This window comes from Pseudophryne corroboree, chromosome 2, assembly GCF_028390025.1.
Source record: "Pseudophryne corroboree isolate aPseCor3 chromosome 2, aPseCor3.hap2, whole genome shotgun sequence".
NCBI lineage: Eukaryota > Metazoa > Chordata > Amphibia > Anura > Myobatrachidae > Pseudophryne > Pseudophryne corroboree.
In genome coordinates this window covers 605,734,578-605,757,245 of record NC_086445.1, presented here as the reverse complement: position 1 = coordinate 605,757,245, position 22,668 = coordinate 605,734,578, and the positions used below count along the sequence as shown (strand labels likewise).

At 46.8% G+C, this 22,668-nt stretch overlaps 1 protein-coding gene across 2 annotated transcripts in view; it reads left to right on the top strand.

Moving 5' to 3' along the window:
- CEP85 (centrosomal protein 85) overlaps window positions 1–3,457 on the top strand; it is a 106,062-nt gene extending 102,605 nt beyond the window's left edge. Inside the window, exons 12-14 of one of the 2 annotated variants that reach the window (XM_063954736.1) lie at window positions 1,374–1,481; window positions 1,686–1,872; window positions 3,031–3,457. In XM_063954736.1, coding sequence (XP_063810806.1) covers window positions 1,374–1,481; window positions 1,686–1,872; window positions 3,031–3,191 — 456 coding nt within the window. In that variant the 3' untranslated portion in view covers window positions 3,192–3,457. Of the gene's footprint in view, window positions 1–1,373; window positions 1,482–1,685; window positions 1,912–3,030 lie in introns of both variants that reach the window. The other variant, XM_063954735.1, reaches the window with a different exon arrangement.
- The last annotated feature ends 19,211 nt before the right edge of the window (window positions 3,458–22,668 follow it).

The following is a 22,668-nucleotide window of genomic DNA, read 5'->3' as shown; positions in this document are numbered from 1 at the left end:
CTCATTCGGTGCTGCAGAGTCATCCGCACTCTCCCGCCCGTTTGGGAGCTTTGGTATAATCCCCATGGTCCTTTCAGGAACCCCAGCATCCACTTAGGACGATAGAGAAAATAAGAATTTACTTACCGATAATTCTATTTCTCGGAGTCCGTAGTGGATGCTGGGCGCCCATCCCAAGTGCGGATTATCTGCAATACTTGTACATAGTTATTGTTAACTAATTCGGGTTATTGTTTAGGAAGCCATCTTTCAGAGGCTCCTCTGTTATCATACTGTTAACTGGGTTTAGATCACAAGTTGTACGGTGTGATTGGTGTGGCTGGTATGAGTCTTACCCGGGATTCAAAATCCTCCCTTATTGTGTACGCTCGTCCGGGCACAGTACCTAACTGGAGTCTGGAGGAGGGTCATAGGGGGAGGAGCCAGTACACACCACCTGACCTGTAAAAGCTTTACTTTTGTGCCCTGTCTCCTGCGGAGCCGCTATTCCCCATGGTCCTTTCAGGAACCCCAGCATCCACTACGGACTCCGAGAAATAGAATTATCGGTAAGTAAATTCTTATTTTTTGGTTTCGGCCCTTTTAGAAGCTTCCTAATTTTTCTCTCTTGTACAAAAGTCTTAAATCTACATTTGTGCTTCTCCATCTTTGGGGGCTATTCAGACCTGATCGATATTCTGCAAATTTGCGGTGGTCTGCGATCAGATAGTCGCCACCCAGGCAGCGTGAAAGCCAGCCCTGTGCAAGTCTGCATACGCCTTACAAAAATTTCGGCATTCGCCGGTCAGCTGCAAATCCATTCGCAGCTCACTCACCATCAAATGATTTTTCCAGTCTGTGCAGTCTGTGCTTAGCCCAGGAGCTACTCCTATAGTGCGATAGAATCAGTCTGTTCGGGGTCAGAGCTGACATCACGCACCCTCCCTTTAAAATGCTTGGCCACGCCTGTGTTTTTCCTGACACTCCCAGAAAACTGCCAGTTACCACCCCCCAAACGCCTGCTTCCTATCAATCAGCTTGCACATGCCTAGCGATCAAAAAAGTCTCTGGATATTTTTGCTGTTTGGCCTCGCGCATGCGTACTACTATCTGTACGCATGGGCAGTCGTGCGATTTTGCAAGCTGGGTGACTATTGATCAACAGCGATCAGGTCTGAATAACTCCCTTTATCCATAATTAATACGATTTTTCTTATATTTGTTAAATGCTTCGTGGTCTCATTTCTGTCTATTGCTTCAGACATATTAAAATGTTTACTCGTAATATGCAGAGATGGAAGTAATGTAACTCAGTGGTGTTCTAGATATGTACAATATTATATGGTAATGTGTTGTGTTTTCTTTCTGCCATTGGTTGTGTTAAATCATGGTAGGATTTGGAAGAGCAGGTATGTCAGGAAGAGGGTACTGGACAGGCCTTAAAGGAAGAATCTCAACAGAAAGAAGCTGCACTGCAGCAGTTAAAGGCAGCTGTGAAAGAGGCAAGTTTCCTATGTAATATGTAATGTTGAATGCAACACTTCTACAGAAGTAGATGTATTTTAACATCTCATTTGGCAAAACTGTAAATTGTATGTAATGAGGGGCTGCTGCACATTCTAGATCATCTTGTTGCTTAAGTATAGTATGAATACTGTTTTGCACTGTTTACTTTCTGTAGATTTACAAGTGTTTCCTTCTTTCAGTTGGCAGTACAAAACCAGGACCTGATGGAGCGCAATGTCACACTGCAGGAGAAGCTGCACATAGCTTCTGTTAAGACGCAGCCTGCCGAGGTGGAAGCCAGTCAACTTTTCACCCTTTATAAAGAGATGAATCATTGTCAGAAGGATCTGAGATCTATCTGCTGCCTGCTGAGTCAGAGGGTACAAGGTGCAGACCCCAATCTGTCCATGTTACTGGGAATACACTGTGAGTCAGTCCGTTTTGGCATAAGAAGTAGTGATGAGCGAGGTTCGGTTTTACTCGGTTTTACTCGGTTTTACTCGGTTCTCAAAACGGCATCTTATTGGCTACCCAAAACACGTGACATCCGTGAGCCAATAAGATGCCGTTTTGAGAACCGAGTAAAACCGAGTAAAACCGAGTAAAACCGAACCCGCTCATCACTAATAAGAAGTTGTTATTTTAGAAGTCTGTTTTGTGCTTTTGCTGATAAACAAATCATGTGGGTTATATGGGCCAGTTGTGGGCATCAGCTGGTCCTGTTTGTTTTTGCTCTGATAACCTATTGCAGCAATCCTCCTGATGCTTTCAACCCATTGGCTTTTCTATAATCTGTGCAGTGTGTGGTGCACACCGGCCCCTTGGTCCAGGAGGGCCCACACCACACACACTACGTCCATGTTTAAACACTTACCATTCCGGGAACCCTAGTCAGCGCTGCAGACGTGGCAAAAAATCAATGGGTAAATGATCATGGCACATGCGCAGTAGTGTTTAATTGCTGGAACATGGCGGACACTCTGTTTCCGGAGTCCTGCGCATGTGCAGTAGACGCTGGCATGATGCCAGATATATGGTGCCATACGGAGTCTGCACACACAGACCCCTCTGTTAATCTCCCTCTGTTTCCACCTAATTGTTCTACATGGTGTGTATCGGGTTACTAGCGCCTGGGATCCCGGCAATCAGCATCCCGACGCCGTGATCCCGGACGCAGAATGCCGGCGGGGGGTGAAAGCAACAAGCCTCTTGCGGGCTCGCTGCGCTTGCCACGGGTTCTATTCCCACTCTATGGGTGTCGTGGACACCCACGAGTGGGAATAGTCCCTGTTGGTTGGCACACCGACCATCGGGATTGTGAAGGGGCGTATGTAGGGGGAGGAAATGTGACTGGCGGTCTCCTGACCGCCGGTCACATAACTACATCCGTTCAACACAACCATTTTATTTATTTATGTTGTAACCTGTCGTCTCACTCTAATTTTGATAGTTCTTTGTAGAGGCATTTGAATGCGTAAGCCATTAGATTGTTTGTGTTCTAATATGGTTACCACAGAGAAATACTAATATCTTTGTTCTCCATAGCTGTTTCCGTTCTGGATGATCAGGAGGAGGCTCTGGATTTATTCTCTATAGAAAGGTATCTGAATGGAGTAGCCCAATTGAAGAGAGACATAGAGGAACTGCGCACAACTATTAGTGATTGCTATGCACAAGATATGGGCGACAACTGTATTACACAGTGACTGGAACATTAAGGACTTTGGTTTGTACCACACAGTGTTTGCTCTTATGTGGTAGACAGCTGTTAGAATGCATTGTGCCTTATGTGACAACTAAGGAATATTGCCTAAAGCCATTCGCAAAGACAGTAGGGTGCATTTCTTCTACATGTTTATAGAAAGAGAGAGCCTGATACTCTTCCTAACTGGTTGTACCTGGAATCTGTATTTATACTAGATGTAAAATGGTTATTATGTTTTGTCTGTTAAATAAAGTACTTTGAAGCATATTGTGTTTTATGTGCAATAAGTTTGTAAGTATTTATACGTATTGTATAATAATGTACAATTGCTGGTATTTTAGGAAAATGGCAGGTAATTACATGTGCCATTCATATTAGGATATCAGATTATTAAGGTATGTAACACATACTGTAACTTTTGGGCAAAGACGTTCGCCTTAGAACTTTGCATGAGAGACTGCAGACTGTCCAAAGAACAAATATAACTTGCCGATGGGCAGGGAATAATTTACTTCACACATCCTCTAGTTTTATAATCTACTACTGTATTATCATAACTTCCATATTTAGTACTCTCTCTATAATCCTGCAGTACTTACATAAATTTTATTCATACTTTCTAGCATTCACATAATCTAGGCTGGCCTGCTGATACCATCATAGAGAAACTTGCAGCTAGAAAGTTAATTTGCATCAAACCTTGACAGCCTAAAACTTCCTGAGTATCCTGGCACCTGTATAACTACAAAAGTCAGCATATCCATTGCTGCCAGAGCATGCCAAGGAGGGGGTGGACAGCTACCAGTTATAGTTTGGAGATACTAGAACAGGGACCTGTAGATGTGGCATTTGTGTCCTAAAGTGAACCAGCACTAACCTTTCCAGCATGGCGCTTAATCCCCTAGGTAATCAGCCTGTGATGAAAGGACAGCCTAGCACCAGGATAGGCAAAGTAGCTTAACATTTTGGGATTCTGACAAGCTCTGGAGATGTGACCTTGGAGTATTGTTCTCATTTTCTTTAAAATATATATTTCTCTAACGTCCTAAGTGGATGCTGGGGACTCCGTAAGGACCATGGGGAATAGCGGCTCCGCAGGAGACTGGGCACAAAAGTAAAAGCTTTAGGACTACCTGGTGTGCACTGGCTCCTCCCCCTATGACCCTCCTCCAAGCCTCAGTTAGATTTTTGTGCCCGAACGAGAAGGGTGCACACTAGGTGGCTCTCCTGAGCTGCTTAGTGAAAAGTTTAGTTTTAGGTTTTTTATTTTCAGTGAGACCTGCTGGCAACAGGCTCACTGCACCGAGGGACTAAGGGGAGAAGAAGCGAACTCACCTGCGTGCAGAGTGGATTGGGCTTCTTAGGCTACTGGACATTAGCTCCAGAGGGACGATCACAGGCCCAGCCATGGATGGGTCCCAGAGCCGCGCCGCCGGCCCCCTTACAGAGCCAGAAGACTGAAGAGGTCCAGGAAATCGGCGGCAGAAGACGTCCTGTCTTCAATAAGGTAGCGCACAGCACCGCAGCTGTGCGCCATTGCTCTCAGCACACTTCACACTCCGGTCACTGAGGGTGCAGGGCGCTGGGGGGGGGCGCCCTGAGACGCAATAAAAACACCTTAGATGGCTAAAAATACATCACATATAGCTCCTGGGCTATATGGATGCATTTAACCCCTGCCAGTTTTTCCTTAAAAAAGCGGGAGAAATCCCGCCGAGAAGGGGGCGGAGCCTATCTCCTCAGCACACAAGCGCCATTTTCCCTCACAGCTCCGTTGGAGGGAAGCTCCTTGACTCTCCCCTGCAGTCCTGCACTACAGAAACAGGGTAAAACAAGAGAGGGGGGGCACTAAATTTGGCAGATTAATAATACAGCAGCTATATAAGGGAAAAACACTTATATAAGGTTATCCCTGTATGTATGTGTATATATATATATATATATATATATATATATATATATATATATATATATATATATATAGCGCTCTGGTGTGTGCTGGCAAACTCTCCCTCTGTTTCCCCAAAGGGCTAGTGGGGTCCTGTCCTCTATCAGAGCATTCCCTGTGTGTGTGCTGTGTGTCGGTACGTTGTGTCGACATGTATGAGGAGGAAAATGGTATGGAGGCGGAGCAATTGCCTGTAATAGTGATGTCACCCCCTAGGGAGTTGACACCTGACTGGATGGTCGTATGGAAGGAATTACGTGATAGCGTCAGCACTTTACAAAAAACTGTTGACGACATGAGACAGCCGGAAAAACAGTTAATACCTGTCCAGGCGTCTCAAACACCGTCAGGGGCTCTAAAGCGCCCGTTACCTCAGATGGTCGACACAGACCCAGACACGGACACTGACTCCAGTGTCGACGGTGAGGAAACAAACGTATTTTCCAGTAGGGCCACACGTTACATGATCACGGCAATGAAGGAGGTTTTGAACATTTCTGATACTACAAGTACCACAAAAAAGGGTATTATGTGGGGTGTGAAAAAACTACCCGTAGTTTTTCCTGAATCAGATGAATTAAATGAGGTGTGTGATGAAGCGTGGGTTTCCCCCGATAAAAAACTGCTAATTTCTAAAAAATTATTGGCATTATACCCTTTCCCGCCAGAGGTTAGGGCGCGTTGGGAAACACCCCCTAGGGTAGATAACACGCTTATCAAAACAAGTGGCGTTACCGTCTCCGGATACAGCCGCCCTCAAGAAGCCAGCTGATAGAAAGCTGGAAAATATCCTAAAAAGTATATACACACATACTGGTGTTATACTGAGACCAGCAATCGCCTCAGCCTGGATGTGCAGTGCTGGGGTGGCTTGGTCGGATTCCCTGACTGAAAATATTGATACCCTGGACAGGGACAGTATATTATTGACTATAGAGCATTTAAAGGATGCATTTCTATATATGCGAGATGCACAGAGGGATATTTGCACTCTGGCATCAAGAGTAAGTGCGCTGTCCATTTCTGCCAGAAGAGGGTTATGGACGCGACAGTGGTCAGGTGATGCGGATTCCAAACGGCATATGGAAGTATTGCCGTATAAAGGGGAGGAGTTATTTGGGGTCGGTCTATCGGACCTGGTGGCCACGGCAACGGCTGGGAAATCCACCTTTTTACCCCAGGTCACCTCTCAGCAGAAAAAGACACCGTCTTTTCAGGCTCAGTCCTTTCGTCCCCATAAGGGCAAGCGGGCAAAAGGCCACTCATATCTGCCCCGGGGCAGAGGAAGGGGAAAAAGACTGCAGCAGGCAGCCTCTTCCCAGGAACAGAAGCCCTCTCCCGCTTCTGCCAAGTCCTCAGCATGACGCTGGGGCCTTACAAGCGGACTCAGGTACGGTGGGGGGTCGTCTCAAGAATTTCAGCGCGCAGTGGGCTCACTCGCAAGTGGACCCCTGGATCCTGCAGGTAGTATCTCAGGGGTACAAATTGGAATTCGAGACGTCTCCCCCTCGCCGGTTCCTGAAGTCTGCTTTACCAACGTCTCCCTCCGACAGGGAGGCGGTATTGGAAGCCATTCACAAGCTGTATTCCCAGCAGGTGATAATCAAGGTACCCCTCCTACAACAGGGAAAGGGGTATTATTCCACGCTGTTTGTGGTACCGAAGCCGGACGGCTCGATGAGACCTATTTTAAATCTGAAATCCTTGAACACTTACATACAAAGGTTCAAATTCAAGATGGAGTCACTCAGAGCAGTGATAGCGAACCTGGAAGAAGGGGACTATATGGTGTCTCTGGACATCAAGGATGCTTACCTCCATGTCCCAATTTGCCCTTCTCACCAAGGGTACCTCAGGTTTGTGGTACAGAACTGTCACTATCAGTTTCAGACGCTGCCGTTTGGATTGTCCACGGCACCCCGGGTCTTTACCAAGGTAATGGCCGAAATGATGATTCTTCTTCGAAGAAAAGGCGTCTTAATTATCCCTTACTTGGACGATCTCCTGATAAGGGCAAGGTCCAGGGAACAGTTAGAGGTCGGAGTAGCACTATCTCAAGTAGTGCTACGACAGCACGGGTGGATTCTAAATATTCCAAAATCGCAGCTGATTCCGACGACACGTCTGCTGTTCCTAGGGATGATTCTGGACACAGTCCAGAAAAAGGGTTTCTCCCGGAGGAGAAAGCCAGGGAGTTATCCGAGCTAGTCAGGAACCTCCTAAAACCAGGCCAAGTGTCAGTGCATCAATGCACAAGGGTCCTGGGAAAAATGGTGGCTTCTTACGAAGCGATTCCATTCGGCAGATTCCACGCAAGAACTTTTCAGTGGGATCTGCTGGACAAATGGTCCGGATCGCATCTTCAGATGCATCAGCGGATAACCCTGTCTCCAAGGACAAGGGTGTCTCTCCTGTGGTGGTTGCAGAGTGCTCATCTTCTAGAGGGCCGCAGATTCGGCATTCAGGACTGGGTCCTGGTGACCACGGATGCCAGCCTGAGAGGCTGGGGAGCAGTCGCACAGGGAAGAAATTTCCAGGGCTTGTGGTCAAGCCTGGAGACATCACTTCACATAAATATCCTGGAGCTAAGAGCCATCTACAATGCTCTGAGCCTAGCAAGACCTCTGCTTCAAGGTCAGCCGGTGCTGATCCAGTCGGACAACATCACGGCAGTCGCCCACGTAAACAGACAGGGCGGCACAAGAAGCAGGAGGGCAATGACAGAAGGGGACTTCACCCAGAAGTCTTCCACATGATTGTGAACCATTGGGAAAAACCAAAGGTGGACATGATGGCGTCCCGCTTTAACAAAAAACTAGACGGATATTGCGCCAGGTCAAGGGACCCTCAGGCAATAGCTGTGGACGCTCTGGTAACACCATGGGTGTACCAGTCAGTGTATGTGTTCCCTCCTCTGCCTCTCATACCCAAGGTACTGAGGATCATAAGAAGGAGAGGAGTAAGGACTATACTCGTGGCTCCGGATTGGCCAAGAAGGACTTGGTACCCGGAACTTCAAGAGATGCTCACAGAGGACCCGTGGCCTCTACCTCTAAGAAAGGACCTGCTCCAGCAGGGACCCTGTCTCTTCCAAGACTTACCGCGGCTGCGTTTGACGGCATGGCGGTTGAACGCCGGATCCTGAAGGAAAAAGGCATTCCGGATGAAGTCATCCCTACCCTGATCAAAGCCAGGAAGGATGTAACCGTACAACATTATCACCGTATTTGGCGTAAATATGTTGCGTGGTGCGAGGCCAGGAAGGCCCCTACAGAGGAATTTCAACTGGGTCGTTTCCTGCATTTCCTACAAACAGGACTGTCTATGGGCCTAAAATTAGGGTCCATTAAGGTTCAGATTTCGGCCCTGTCGATTTTCTTCCAAAAAGAACTGGCTTCAGTTCCTGAAGTACAGACGTTTGTCAAGGGGGTACTGCATATACAACCTCCTTTTGTGCCTCCAGTGGCACCTTGGGATCTAAATGTAGTTTTGGGATTCCTAAAATCACATTGGTTTGAACCACTTTCCACTGTGGACTTAAAATATCTCACATGGAAGGTGGTAATGCTGTTAGCCCTGGCTTCAGCCAGGCGTGTCTCAGAATTGGCGGCTTTATCCTATAAAAGCCCTTACCTAATTTTTCATACGGACAGGGCAGAATTGAGGACTCGTCCTCATTTTCTCCCTAAGGTGGTTTCAGCATTTCACTTGAACCAGCCTATTGTGGTGCCTGCGGCTACTAGGGACTTGGAGGACTCCAAGTTGCTGGACGTAGTCAGGGCCCTGAAAATATGTTTCCAGGACGGCTGGAGTCAGAAAATCTGACTCGCTATTTATCCTGTATGCACCCAACAAGCTGGGTGCTCCTGCTTCTAAGCAGACTATTGCTCGCTGGATTTGTAGTACAATTCAGCTTGCACATTCTGTGGCAGGCCTGCCACAGCCAAAATCTGTAAATGCCCATTCCACAAGGAAGGTGGGCTCAGCTTGGGCGGCTGCCCGAGGGGTCTCGGCTTTACAACTTTGCCGAGCAGCTACTTGGTCAGGGGCAAACACGTTTGCTAAATTCTACTAATTTGATACCCTGGCAGAGGAGGACCTGGAGTTCTCTCATTCGGTGCTGCAGAGTCATCCACACTCTCCCACCCGTTTGGGAGCTTTGGTATAATCCCCATGGTCCTTACGGAGTCCCCAGCATCCACTTAGGACGTTAGAGAAAATAAGAATTTACTTACCGATAATTCTATTTCTCATAGTCCGTAGTGGATGCTGGGCGCCCATCCCAAGTGCGGATTGTCTGCAATACTTGTACATAGTTATTGTTACAAAAATCGGGTTATTATTGTTGTGAGCTATCTTTTCAGAGGCTCCTCTGTTATCATGCTGTTAACTGGGTTCACATCACAGGTTGTACGGTGTGATTGGTGTGGCTGGTATGAGTCTTACCCGGGATTCAATATCCTTCCTTATTGTGTACGCTCGTCCGGGCACAGTATCCTAACTGAGGCTTGGAGGAGGGTCATAGGGGGAGGAGCCAGTGCACACCAGGTAGTCCTAAAGCTTTTACTTTTGTGCCCAGTCTCCTGCGGAGCCGCTATTCCCCATGGTCCTTACGGAGTCCCCAGCATCCACTACGGACTATGAGAAATAGAATTTTCTCTATCGTCCTAGTGGATGCTGGGGTTCCTGAAAGGACCATGGGGAATAGCGGCTCCGCAGGAGACAGGGCACAAAAGTAAAGCTTTCCGATCAGGTGGTGTGCACTGGCTCCTCCCCCTATGACCCTCCTCCAAGCCAGTTAGATTTTTGTGCCCGGCCGAGAAGGGTGCAATCTAGGTGGCTCTCCTAAAGAGCTGCTTAGAGAAAGTTTAGCTTAGGTTTTTTATTTTACAGTGAGTCCTGCTGGCAACAGGATCACTGCAACGAGGGACTTAGGGGAGAAGAAGTGAACTCACCTGCGTGCAGGATGGATTGGCTTCTTGGCTACTGGACATCAGCTCCAGAGGGACGATCACAGGTACAGCCTGGATGGTCACCGGAGCCTCGCCGCCGGCCCCCTTGCAGATGCTGAAACATGAAGAGGTCCAGAATCGGCGGCAGAAGACTCCTCAGTCTTCTAAAGGTAGCGCACAGCACTGCAGCTGTGCGCCATTTTCCTCTCAGCACACTTCACACGGCAGTCACTGAGGGTGCAGGGCGCTGGGAGGGGAGCGCCCTGGGAGGCAAATGAAAACCTATTTGGCTAAAAAATACCTCACATATAGCCTCCGGGGCTATATGGAGATATTTAACCCCTGCCAGAATACACTAAAGAGCGGGAGACGAGCCCGCCGGAAAAGGGGCGGGGCCTATCTCCTCAGCACACAGCGCCATTTTCCTTACACAGCTCCGCTGGTCAGGACGGCTCCCAGGTCTCTCCCCTGCACTGCACTACAGAAACAGGGTAAAACAAGAGAGGGGGGGGCAAAATAGTGGCAAAAATTATATTATAAAAGCAGCTATACAGGGAGCACTTATTATAAGGCTATCCCTGTCCTATATAGCGCTTTTGGTGTGTGCTGGCAAACTCTCCCTCTGTCTCCCCAAAGGGCTAGTGGGGTCCTGTCTTCGTTAAGAGCATTCCCTGTGTGTCTGCTGTGTGTCGGTACGTGTGTGTCGACATGTATGAGGACGATATTGGTGTGGAGGCGGAGCAATTGCCAAATATGGGGATGTCGCCTCCTAGGGGGTCGACACCAGAATGGATGCCTTTATTTATGGAATTACGGGATAGTGTCAACACGCTAAAGCAGTCGTTTGTCGACATGAGACGGCCGGACAATCAGTTAGTGCCTGTCCAGGCGCCTCAAACACCGTCAGGGGCTGTAAAACGCCCTTTGCCTCAGTCGGTCGACACAGACCCAGACACAGGCACTGATTCCAGTGGCGACGGTGACGAATCAACCGTATTTTCCAGTAGGGCCACACGTTATATGATTTTGGCAATGAAGGAGGCGTTACATTTAGCTGATACTACTGGTACCACTAAACAGGGTATTATGTGGGGTGTGAAAACTACCTATAGTTTTTCCTGAATCAGAAGAACTAAATGATGTATGTGATGAAGCGTGGGTTGCCCCCGATAAAAAGATGCTAATTTCAAAGAAGTTATTAGCTTTATACCCTTTCCCGTCAGAGGTTAGGGCGTGCTGGGAAACACCTCCTAGGGTGGATAAGGCGCTCACACGCTTATCTAAACAAGTGGCGTTACCCTCTCCTGAGACGGCCGCACTTAAAGATCCAACAGATAGGAGGATGGAAAATATCCAAAAAAGTATATACACACATACAGGTGTTATACTACGACCAGCTATAGCGTCAGCCTGGATGTGCAGTGCTGGAGTAGTTTGGTCAGAGTCCCTGATTGAAAATATTGATACCCTGGATAGGGACAATGTTTTACTGTCTTTAGAGCAAATAAAGGATGCATTTCTTTATATGCGTGATGCACAGAGGGATATCTGCACACTGGCATCACGGGTAAGTGCTATGTCCATTTCGGCCAGAAGAAGTTTATGGACGCGACAGTGGTCAGGCGATGCGGACTCAAAACGGCATATGGAAGTTTTGCCGTATAAAGGGGAGGAGTTATTTGGAGTCTGTCTATCAGATTTGGTGGCCACGGCTACAGCCGGGAAATCCACCTTTTTACCTCAAGCTACTCCCCAACAGAAAAAGACACCGACTTTTCAACCGCAGTCCTTTCGTTCCTTTAAAAACAAGAGAGCAAAGGGATATTCATATCTGCCACGAGGCAGAGGAAGGGGGAAGAGACACCAACAGGCAGCTCCTTCCCAGGAACAGAAGCCCTCCCCCGCTTCTACAAAAGCCTCAGCATGACGCTGGGGCTTCTCAAGCGGACTCGGGGGCGGTGGGCGGTCGTCTCAAGCATTTCAGCGCGCAGTGGGCTCACTCGCAGGTAGATCCCTGGATCCTGCAGATAATATCTCAGGGGTACAGGTTGGAACTAGAGACAGATCCGCCTCGCCGTTTCCTGAAGTCTGCTTTACCAACGTCCCCCTCCGAAAGGGAGACGGTTTTGGAAGCCATTCACAAGCTGTACTCTCAGCAGGTGATAGTCAAGGTACCTCTTCTACAACAGGGAAAGGGGTATTATTCCACTCTATTTGTGGTACCGAAGCCGGACGGCTCGGTAAGACCTATTCTAAATCTGAAGTCCTTGAACCTGTACATAAAGAAGTTCAAGTTCAAAATGGAGTCACTCAGAGCAGTGATAGCGAACCTGGAAGAAGGGGACTTTATGGTGTCCTTGGACATCAAGGATGCGTACCTCCACGTTCCAATTTACCCCTCACACCAGGGGTACCTCAGGTTCGTTGTACAAAACTGTCACTATCAGTTTCAGACGCTGCCGTTCGGATTGTCCACGGCACCTCGGGTCTTTACAAAGGTAATGGCCGAGATGATGATTCTTCTTCGAAGAAAAGGCGTATTAATTATCCCATACTTGGACGATCTCCTAATAAGGGCAAGGTCCAGAGAACACAAGAAGTGCTAAAACAGCACGGCTGGATTCTGAATATTCCAAAATCCCAGTTAATGCCGACAACTCGTCTGCTGTTCCTAGGGATGATTCTGGACACGGTTCAGAAAAAGGTTTTTCTCCCGGAGGAAAAAGCCAAGGAGTTGTCCGAGCTTGTCAGGAACCTCCTAAAACCAGGAAAGGTGTCTGTACATCAATGCACAAGAGTCCTGGGAAAAATGGTGGCTTCTTACGAAGCAATTCCATTCGGCAGATTCCATGCACAAATTTTCCAGAGGGATCTGTTAGACAAATGGTCAGGGTCGCATCTTCAGATGCACCAGCGGATAACCCTGTCTCCAAGGACAAGGGTATCTCTTCTGTGGTGGTTGCAGAGTGCTCATCTATTGGAGGGCCGCAGATTCGGCATACAGGATTGGATCCTGGTGACCACGGACGCCAGCCTGAGAGGCTGGGGAGCAGTCACACAAGGAAGAAACTTCCAGGGAGTGTGGACGAGCCTGGAAACGTCTCTTCACATAAACATTCTGGAACTAAGAGCAATCTACAATGCTCTAAGCCAGGCAGAACCTCTGCTTCAAGGAAAACCGGTGTTGATCCAGTCGGACAACATCACGGCAGTCGCCCATGTGAACAGACAGGGCGGCACAAGAAGCAGGAGTGCAATGGCAGAAGCTGCAAGGATTCTTCGCTGGGCAGAGAATCATGTGATAGCACTGTCAGCAGTGTTCATCCCGGGAGTGGACAACTGGGAAGCAGACTTCCTCAGCAGACACGACCTTCACCCGGGAGAGTGGGGACTTCATCCGGAAGTCTTCCACATGCTGGTAACCCGTTGGGAAAGACCAATGGTGGACATGATGGCGTCTCGCCTCAACAAAAAACTGGACAGGTATTGCGCCAGGTCAAGAGATCCGCAGGCAATAGCTGTGGACGCGCTGGTAACGCCTTGGGTGTACCAGTCGGTGTATGTGTTTCCTCCTCTGCCTCTCATACCAAAAGTATTGAGAATTATACGGCAAAGAGGCGTAAGAACGATACTAGTGGTTCCGGATTGGCCAAGAAGGACTTGGTACCCGGAACTTCAAGAGATGATCACGGAAGATCCGTGGCCTCTACCTCTAAGGAGGGACTTGCTTCAGCAGGGTCCCTGTCTGTTTCAAGACTTACCGCGGCTGCGTTTGACGGCATGGCGGTTGAACGCCGGATCCTAAAGGAAAAAGGCATGCCGGAAGAAGTCATTCCTACTTTGATTAAAGCAAGGAAGGAAGTAACCGTGCAACACTATCACCGCATTTGGCGAAGATATGTTGCGTGGTGCGAGGATCGGAGTGCTCCGACGGAGGAATTTCAACTGGGTCGATTCCTACATTTCCTGCAATCAGGATTGTCTATGGGTCTCAAATTGGGATCTATTAAGGTTCAAATTTCGGCCCTGTCGATTTTCTTTCAAAAAGAATTGGCTTCAGTTCCTGAAGTCCAGACTTTTGTTAAGGGAGTGCTGCATATACAGCCTCCTGTGGTGCCTCCAGTGGCACCGTGGGATCTCAATGTGGTTTTGGAATTTCTAAAATCTCATTGGTTTGAACCACTAAAAAAGGTGGATTTAAAATATCTCACATGGAAAGTGACCATGTTACTAGCCCTGGCTTCGGCCAGGAGAGTGTCAGAACTGGCAGCTTTATCTTACAAAAGCCCATATCTGATTTTCCATTCGGACAGGGCAGAACTGCGGACTCGTCCGCATTTTCTCCCTAAGGTGGTGTCAGCATTTCATCTGAACCAGCCTATTGTAGTGCCTGCGGCTACAAGTGACTTGGAGGACTCCAAGTTACTGGACGTTGTCAGAGCATTAAAAATATATATTGCAAGGACAGCTGGAGTCAGAAAATCTGACTCGTTGTTTATATTGTATGCACCCAACAAGATGGGTGCTCCTGCGTCTAAGCAGACGATTGCTCGTTGGATCTGTAGCACAATCCAACTTGCACATTCTGTGGCAGGCCTGCCACAGCCTAAATCTGTAAAGGCCCACTCCACAAGGAAGGTGGGCTCATCTTGGGCGGCTGCCCGAGGGGTCTCGGCATTACAACTTTGCCGAGCAGCTACGTGGTCAGGGGAGAACACGTTTGTAAAATTTTACAAATTTGATACTCTGGCTAAGGAGGACCTGGAGTTCTCTCATTCGGTGCTGCAGAGTCATCCGCACTCTCCCGCCCGTTTGGGAGCTTTGGTATAATCCCCATGGTCCTTTCAGGAACCCCAGCATCCACTAGGACGATAGAGAAAATAAGAATTTACTTACCGATAATTCTATTTCTCGGAGTCTGTAGTGGATGCTGGGCGCCCATCCCAAGTGCGGATTATCTGCAATAATTGTACATAGTTATTGTTAACTAATTCGGGTTATTGTTAGGAAGCCATCTTTCAGAGGCTCCTCTGTTATCATACTGTTAACTGGTTTTGATCACAAGTTGTACGGTGTGATTGGTGTGGCTGGTATGAGTCTTACCCGGGATTCAAAATTCCTCCCTTATTGTGTACGCTCGTCCGGGCACAGTACCTAACTGGCTTGGAGGAGGGTCATAGGGGGAGGAGCCAGTGCACACCACCTGATCGGAAAGCTTTACTTTTGTGCCCTGTCTCCTGCGGAGCCGCTATTCCCCATGGTCCTTTCAGGAACCCCAGCATCCACTACGGACTCCGAGAAATAGAATTATCGGTAAGTAAATTCTTATTATCGGTATATATATAATTTCTCTGGCTTGGGTCCACAGGATAACATTGGGATATGGTTGAGCGACAGCGGAAATGGCACCAACACAGTCACGAGCTTTCTGGCCTCCCAGGATGCATCGGGGCTTCACCATATAGTCCCACCCACTGACTCGGTCAAATCAGTTTTTTGCTTGGTGCTGCAGGAAGCCGCATGGTCACAGGGCTGCTGTGAATAAAGCAGCCTGAAGCTTTTATTATGTTATTTTTATAGACTTACTATATTTTTTGAGCGACTTTTCTTAACAGCGTCTTAAACGCATACTGGAAAGAGTCGCTCCAACAACTCCCCACCGGGTCACAACAACACTTACCTTCGCGGTACAGTGCTGTCTCGACGGGCGTCTGTGTCGGATGTTCTAGCACAGGCCTGGCCAACCTGTGGCTCTCCAGCTGTTGTAAAACTACAAGTCCCATCATGCTTTGCTACAGTTTTGCTATTAGGGAAGGCTAAAACTGTGACAGGGCATGCTGGGATGTGTAGTTTCACAACATCTGGAGAGCCACAGGTTGGCCAGGCCTGTTCTAGCAGGTCCAGCAGACGTAACCAGGCTGTGGCCGGAGCATGGGGGGAAGGTAAGTCTAGGGATTTCCTCTTACTAGGGGGGTACGGACACAGCTACACTGTATTGGTGGAGACTACAAACAGTGTGTTGATGCGCCGAACATCTTGAGTGCGACAGCGCTACGATCTATGGATCATAGGCGCCAGGACTAGGTAGAGGCCGCGATCCTTAGAGTTTAAGTCACCAGGTGGATTCAGACGCTCTCCTGGCCGCCCCTCCTCCGAGTTCATGACCAGTTTCCGCGCATCTCCCGTCCATGAACTGAATGACCTCACTTCCGTCTCAGACGCTACCACGAGGGTACTCGGTCGCAGCTTAGACGCTGCAGTTGTTTACACTAGAGATCCCGCCTAGACCGAGTCGCAGGCCTTAGCGTCTGCATACACGTGGAAGTCGCTGAGCGTCCGTGTCCGTCAGTGAGCGACTGTGTCCGTTATCAGGAGCGGTAGTGTACATCAGTAGCGTCTGAATCCACTCAGCGTCTTACGAGCGCATTTGCTTGGATATGGAAGTGTGGTGAGTCTCCCTGTATCCCACTCTACAGAGGAAGGGTATACAGTACTAAAAATTCTCTCAACTTGTTAGTATGAATTGTTAATTTTTAGTACATATTGCATATGAGACCTGTATATTACTGTGTTTTCTGCATGTTATGTTGAAAAAGAACCAGTTGAAACAGAAGTACAATTTTCCTACTTACTTGTAAGTTGTTATGGCGGTTGTATTCTCATATGACAATGGGGTAAATTTACTAAGATGGGAGTTCTATTTAAGATGGGATGTTGCCCATAGCAACCAATCAGATTCCAGGTATTATCTTCTAGAAGGTGCTAGATAAATGAGAAGTAGAATTTGATTGGTTGCTATGGGTAACATCACATCTTAAATAGAACTCTCTGAAAGGATTTGCCCTTATATCTTAACCCTCGATGTGATGGCCTCTTAGACGTCTGGAGTGTAAACTTTTAACCACAAGGTACATGCACAACACAAGCAGTAAAAATTCACACTGTTTATTATGAGGTTAACAAAAGTATATATGACAATGCATATGGGTGTAACTGACATGTCGTTACACTCCCATTGGTTCGTTAATAGTTACCAGGCAGAACAGAAAAGGCGGATGTCCATATATGGGTTTTCTACAAGTTTCTCAAACATTTAACAAAGTTTTTGTAACACAGTATATTTGGGTAGAAAGAACAAGTTTCATCTGGTATGGAACTGACCTTGGATGCCAGACCCACACAGGCCTGGTATCTGTATGAGAGACAAAGGCACCTAGCACAGGGCAGCACGCATCCATGCAAACACATAAGAGTTCATATAGCATGTTTTAACCCTTCACTAGGGAAATAGAAATATTCACTTTTACACTGTAACCACCACAAGGAAACTGATCATATAAAAAGTAATATGTACCAAGACAGAAGAGGTAACCCTTCAATCCCCTCTTAGAATCATGATTATTATATGACATGATTCTTGAGTGAGGCTCCTTTCTTGTTCCTCCAGTTCTTGAGATATTGGACATAATCGTCGGGTCCCTCACTATCAGAGGAGGTGACAGGACTGGTGGTTATATCATAGTACATCAGGGCCTTATCAATGCCTTTGGAGGTAAGTTTCTTTCCACAGGGAATTACACAATAAACTATAATGCCTACAAGAATTAAAGTTACAAGTATGAATATGCTTATTTGCACAAGAGCCTGTTTCCAATTTTCAAACCACCCAAAATATTGGCTCCATGGGTTATCAATACCTGAATTTTTCTTAAGTTCTATGGATAAGGTTTCTAACTTGTTTATGGCTAAAGTAACCTTACCATTGGGACCAGTGTTGTCAGGAATATATGTACAACAGCCTTCCACCTTACTAATGTAAACACATGTACCGCCTTTTTCTGCTAGAATCATGTCAAGGGCCATTCTATTTTGAAATGTCATTTGGGAAGTGGCTTCTAGCTGTTCAGCTATACCTTTAAGAGCATCTTTGGTATCATTAACAAATCTTTGTTGATTATAATATATATAATTAATCCAGGCTACGTTTTTATTTACAGTTACTATAGGAAACAATGACTTAAAACCCGCAGCCACCTCATCTCTAGCTTTGAACTCATTTGGAACACCTCTTGGGACCCCTATAGCATCAATGTATACGTGGGGGTCAAAGCTACCTCCTGGGAGTGCTCTTTTCTTTCGATTAGCAGGAGTATTCGAGGGAGGAGTGGGGTCATCGGTGATCATTAAAAAGGCTGAAAAAACAATTTTCCTGTTCTAGGGGTATATTAAGGGGCACTGTACCTAGGTGGGGCCTAGATTTGCCACAGACATAACAGTTGCTTTTATTGTGTTTGTTAGCACTATACTTCATCCATTCCAACCAAAAATTAATGTCAGGGAAACCAGTTTCAATAGCTAGGGTGTCTTCAAAGGTAGGGTTAGTAATAGCCACCATATCTTTAGAAGTGGCAATATGGGGCTTTAAAGGTTTGTTTTGGGGATATTTGCTATATCTATTTTTTGCAAATGATGGGCCATATTTCCAATCTGCTCCTGTATTCCACCCCACAGCTTCCCAGGAATTACAATTAGATCCATAATATCTAATGTCATAGTACCATTCGTCAGTAACACAAATATATACTGTCTCAGACATTCCTGATTTCCTTTTCTGCTGTATGAAATGTTTGTTGTCAGCAAGTTTAGGGAACATGAAATAATCAAGGATGTATGTGGCTACGTGTGTGTTAGAGGAATTATACCACAAGGTGGGGATCCCATTTGTTTGTGTGATGTCGACTTCACATATTGTGAGGTGAATGAGGGCCAGTAGGGCTATCGAGATAGTCCCCAGGATAGAGATAGGGGACAGGTTCCTCATCTTCTTCTGTTCTTCTTTCTTCGCTAGGTGGGAGGTCAGGGCTGTCTGCCCCGGTTCGTACCTCACTGGAATCACTTGCTTCCCTCTCTAGGTCTGGTCTAGGAACCTTTTTTACTCGGGATGCATGGATCCAGGTAGGACTTTCCTCTGTCAGGACTGCTGTTCGGGTAACTGCTACGACCTCTGTCTCTGGACCATAGGTGAAGTCTCCTGGGCTCTTGTTCCTGGGGAGCACCTTCACCACGACTCTGTCTCCGACTTTAAAGGGGTGTGTAGGTTCCTGTGGATTCAAAGGGTTTTTACAAACAACCTCATGTTCAATTTCATTCAGTTTTGTTATCAGGGACCTGAGTTCTAGATCTCCTTCCTGTATTACTAGTGGTTTCTTAGCCCAGGGTGTAGGAAAAGGGTCTACCCATTAGTATTTCAAAGGGTGAGTATCCTAGAGTTTTTTGTGGGGTATTCAAGATGCTGGTGTTTAGCTTTATTAGGGTTGTTCCTGAGGCAAGTGATGCATCTGCTAACATACTGGTCCACAAGTGATTTGGCATTAGTAACATAAAAATCATTGGTTAGTAGGAGGAGCGTTGTGGCTTCACCACGGTGACCAACACCACGGCACTGGGCAACGAGCAAAGGGGCACTGGACTGGGGTATACAGGGTTTCCCCTCTTTGCAGATTAATCCTGATTTAGGATTTTTTCTGCAGAATTGGGTAAGTTCAGTCGGAGAGATCAGTATTAGTCGCAGCAGCTTGAAGTTGAGTGAGCAGATGGACGTTGTCAAGGGAGGGACATGCTCTAGTGAGTGCAATGAGTTCTGCAGCTTGCGCGGACTGATAAGGTATTGGTAGGGTTTCCAACACAGTGTCAGGGAGGGTGACAATGGCATAGCCAGCCTGGTATGCATTGTCATTGGGCCTACTACAGGAGCCGTCAACAAAAACTATGTCTGCGCCTGGTATGGGAACGGGAGACATGTCAAGTCTGGGAGAGGTTTCAGCTTCAATGGAAGCAGCACAGTCATGTAGGTCGGGTGGTTCATCCTCGGGACCTTTCAAGCCTAAAAGGGCATTGAGAATGGGTGCAGGGCCAGAAGAACTAGCAGTGTACTTAATGGTAAGGGTAGGGTTACTGAAAAGGAGTACTTCATATCCACTAAGGCGTTGTGCTGACATGTACTGTGTGTGTAAGCCTTTAAGTATTGCCAGGACATCATGTGTGGTGTGGAGTACTGTGATGTGGCCTAAAGTGAGGGTAGTGGCCATTTCTGCAACCATTGCACAGGCTGCCAAAGCCCTGAGGCAGGCAGGCATACCTTGCACAGACACTGGCATGACTTTGGAAAAAAAATGCACGGGGCGCAACTTCCCTCCATGAAACTGTGTGAGCACCCCCGCCATGGTTTTACAATTGTCCCTTGCATATAGATGGAAAGGTAGTACATAATTGGGGAGGCCAAGTGCCGGACTTTTTATCAACATACATTTTAAACTTTCATATGCAGTTAACATTTCTTGTGACCATTGTACAGTTTTAGGTTTGTCCTTCAGTGTGGCTTGTCTCAAAATGTTATCATAATAAGAGCAATGAGATATCCACTGTCTGCAGTAATTTACCATACCCAGGAAGGACAGTAGTTCCTTCTGGGTAGTTGGGGTGACCAGGCCCAATACAGACTGTATGCGTTGTGGACTGACTTTCCTCTCTCCCTGAGTGAGCACAAAACCTAAGTAATCAACATGCTTTTTACACCATTGCATTTTTATTTTGGACACCTTGTGTCCACATTCACAAAGCCAGTTTAGTAATGAAACACCATCCTCTCGGCAGGCCTCCTCAGTTTTACTACAGAGCAGCAGATCATCTGCATACTGTAGCAGGACTGAACCATGGTGAGGTTGCCAGGGCCTCAATGTGGCCTGGAGACAACAGGTGCGTCAATAATCTGCACCAGGTAAGTTGTTTACCCTCAAAAGAAAAGGCAAAAAGTAATTGTGTCTGTGAATCTACAGGTATGCTGAAAAAAAGGCATTCTTCAAATCAATTACAGAGAAGAACGCAGCATCTGCAGGGATTGCAGAAATGAGTGAGTTTACATCTGGGACAATTAACTGATTGATCGCTCTGAGATCCTGTACAAATCTTATACTGCCATCAGCTTTGGCAACAGGGTTCACAGGAGTACAGTATGGTGATACAATATGTCTGAGAATACCCTGTTGTAAGAATTGCTGTATCATGGGGCGGAGACCTTCTATCTTTTCTGGTGAGAGGGGATACTGCATAGGTCAGAACACAAAACACTGGTTGTTGCACCGCTGTCCACTAAAAAGGGAATTTTACTTCCATTTATAATAAGTGGCAGCAGAGGTGAATCTTTACTATGACGGGAGAGTTGAATAAAGGCTGGGATACCCTCTTCCGGGCCCCGTCAGTGCGCGGGGTCTTTGGAATCTTCCCTGACTGCGGGGCCGGCTCTGTCTGTCAAAGCGTCCGGAGGTCTGATAGGCATGAGTGGGTGGGGAAATGAGTAAGCTTTCTGAGTTAAGCAAAGGTAAGCCAGCGTCATCTGTCCAGCAGTCCTTAAACCTTTTCCAAAACGCAGTAACAGACTATGAAGGTTTCTGTTTACAAGCCACAGCGACAGGCAAAAAAGCACAGGCAAAGGAGCACGGGTTTTAAAGACCTCCTTCATATGTGTATAGCTGCGTCCTTTGCAAGCTTTGCGCAAATAAGATATACAGCCATCGAGGGTAATAGTGGGCTTGGGACAGTGTTTTACTATTATCTAAACTCTGGGTTATTGGTGCTAGGGATAGAGCTAGTGGACGCACCCTCCAGCAGTGAAGTTGGAGGCGATCCCAGCTAGTGTGAAAGGGTTACTGCTGCCAAGAGATTTGTGTCTCTGAGCGCAGGATACATTGGAATGCAAAGGGGGGAGGCGAGAGGGATTTTCAAAGATTTACAGTTCTCTGCAGCTTCGCTTCTGTGCTATTGGGAACTGACATTTTTCTTAAATCTCCATATAGAAAGGGTAATTACTGCCTTCCCGTAGGAATGGGTCCTGTCCTGCTTTCTCTGTCCATCCCGCTAAATTATCCACCCATGGGTTAACTAAGTAATACTCTGAGGTAGAGTTGCGGGCGACATACATCTTGCATGTCTCACCAGGGAGGGGCGGGGAATATGCAGGTTTTTTTACTCTGACTAGAGCCCATTGTCAGACAGTAATATAAATCAACAGTACAACTTTAAAGGAAAATATCTAAAATTTACAACTCTACTATACATGCATCAGCTAACCAGTTAATTAGTCATTGACAATATCACAATATTATCTGTATAGTGAGAACATGAAATCTTTTGACGGTACGATACTTACCATTCGTACAAGATGTCAGAAAAATACAGCGTTTTAGACAGGAAGCAAGAAAAGTGTTTGAGTAAAGATATCTGGCAGACGAAAACTTACCAGCCGTCTGGACCAAATATAAGAACTTATCTCACTACAAACATACAAGAATATAGACGATCAAATCGAGGTATTCTCTACGTTACGTATAGACTCCCAGGTCTATTTTTTTTTAAGTATCCCAGATACTGACGTCTTTGGAGAATTGCGCTTGGACCTCGGGTCCTTTCTCAGACGTATCTTTAAGTCCCAGACATTAAAGATTCTATGGTATCCCTGATACCTGTTTTATGCTTTTACATAAAACTTCGTAATATTAAGTCCCGGACTTAAATATTACCTT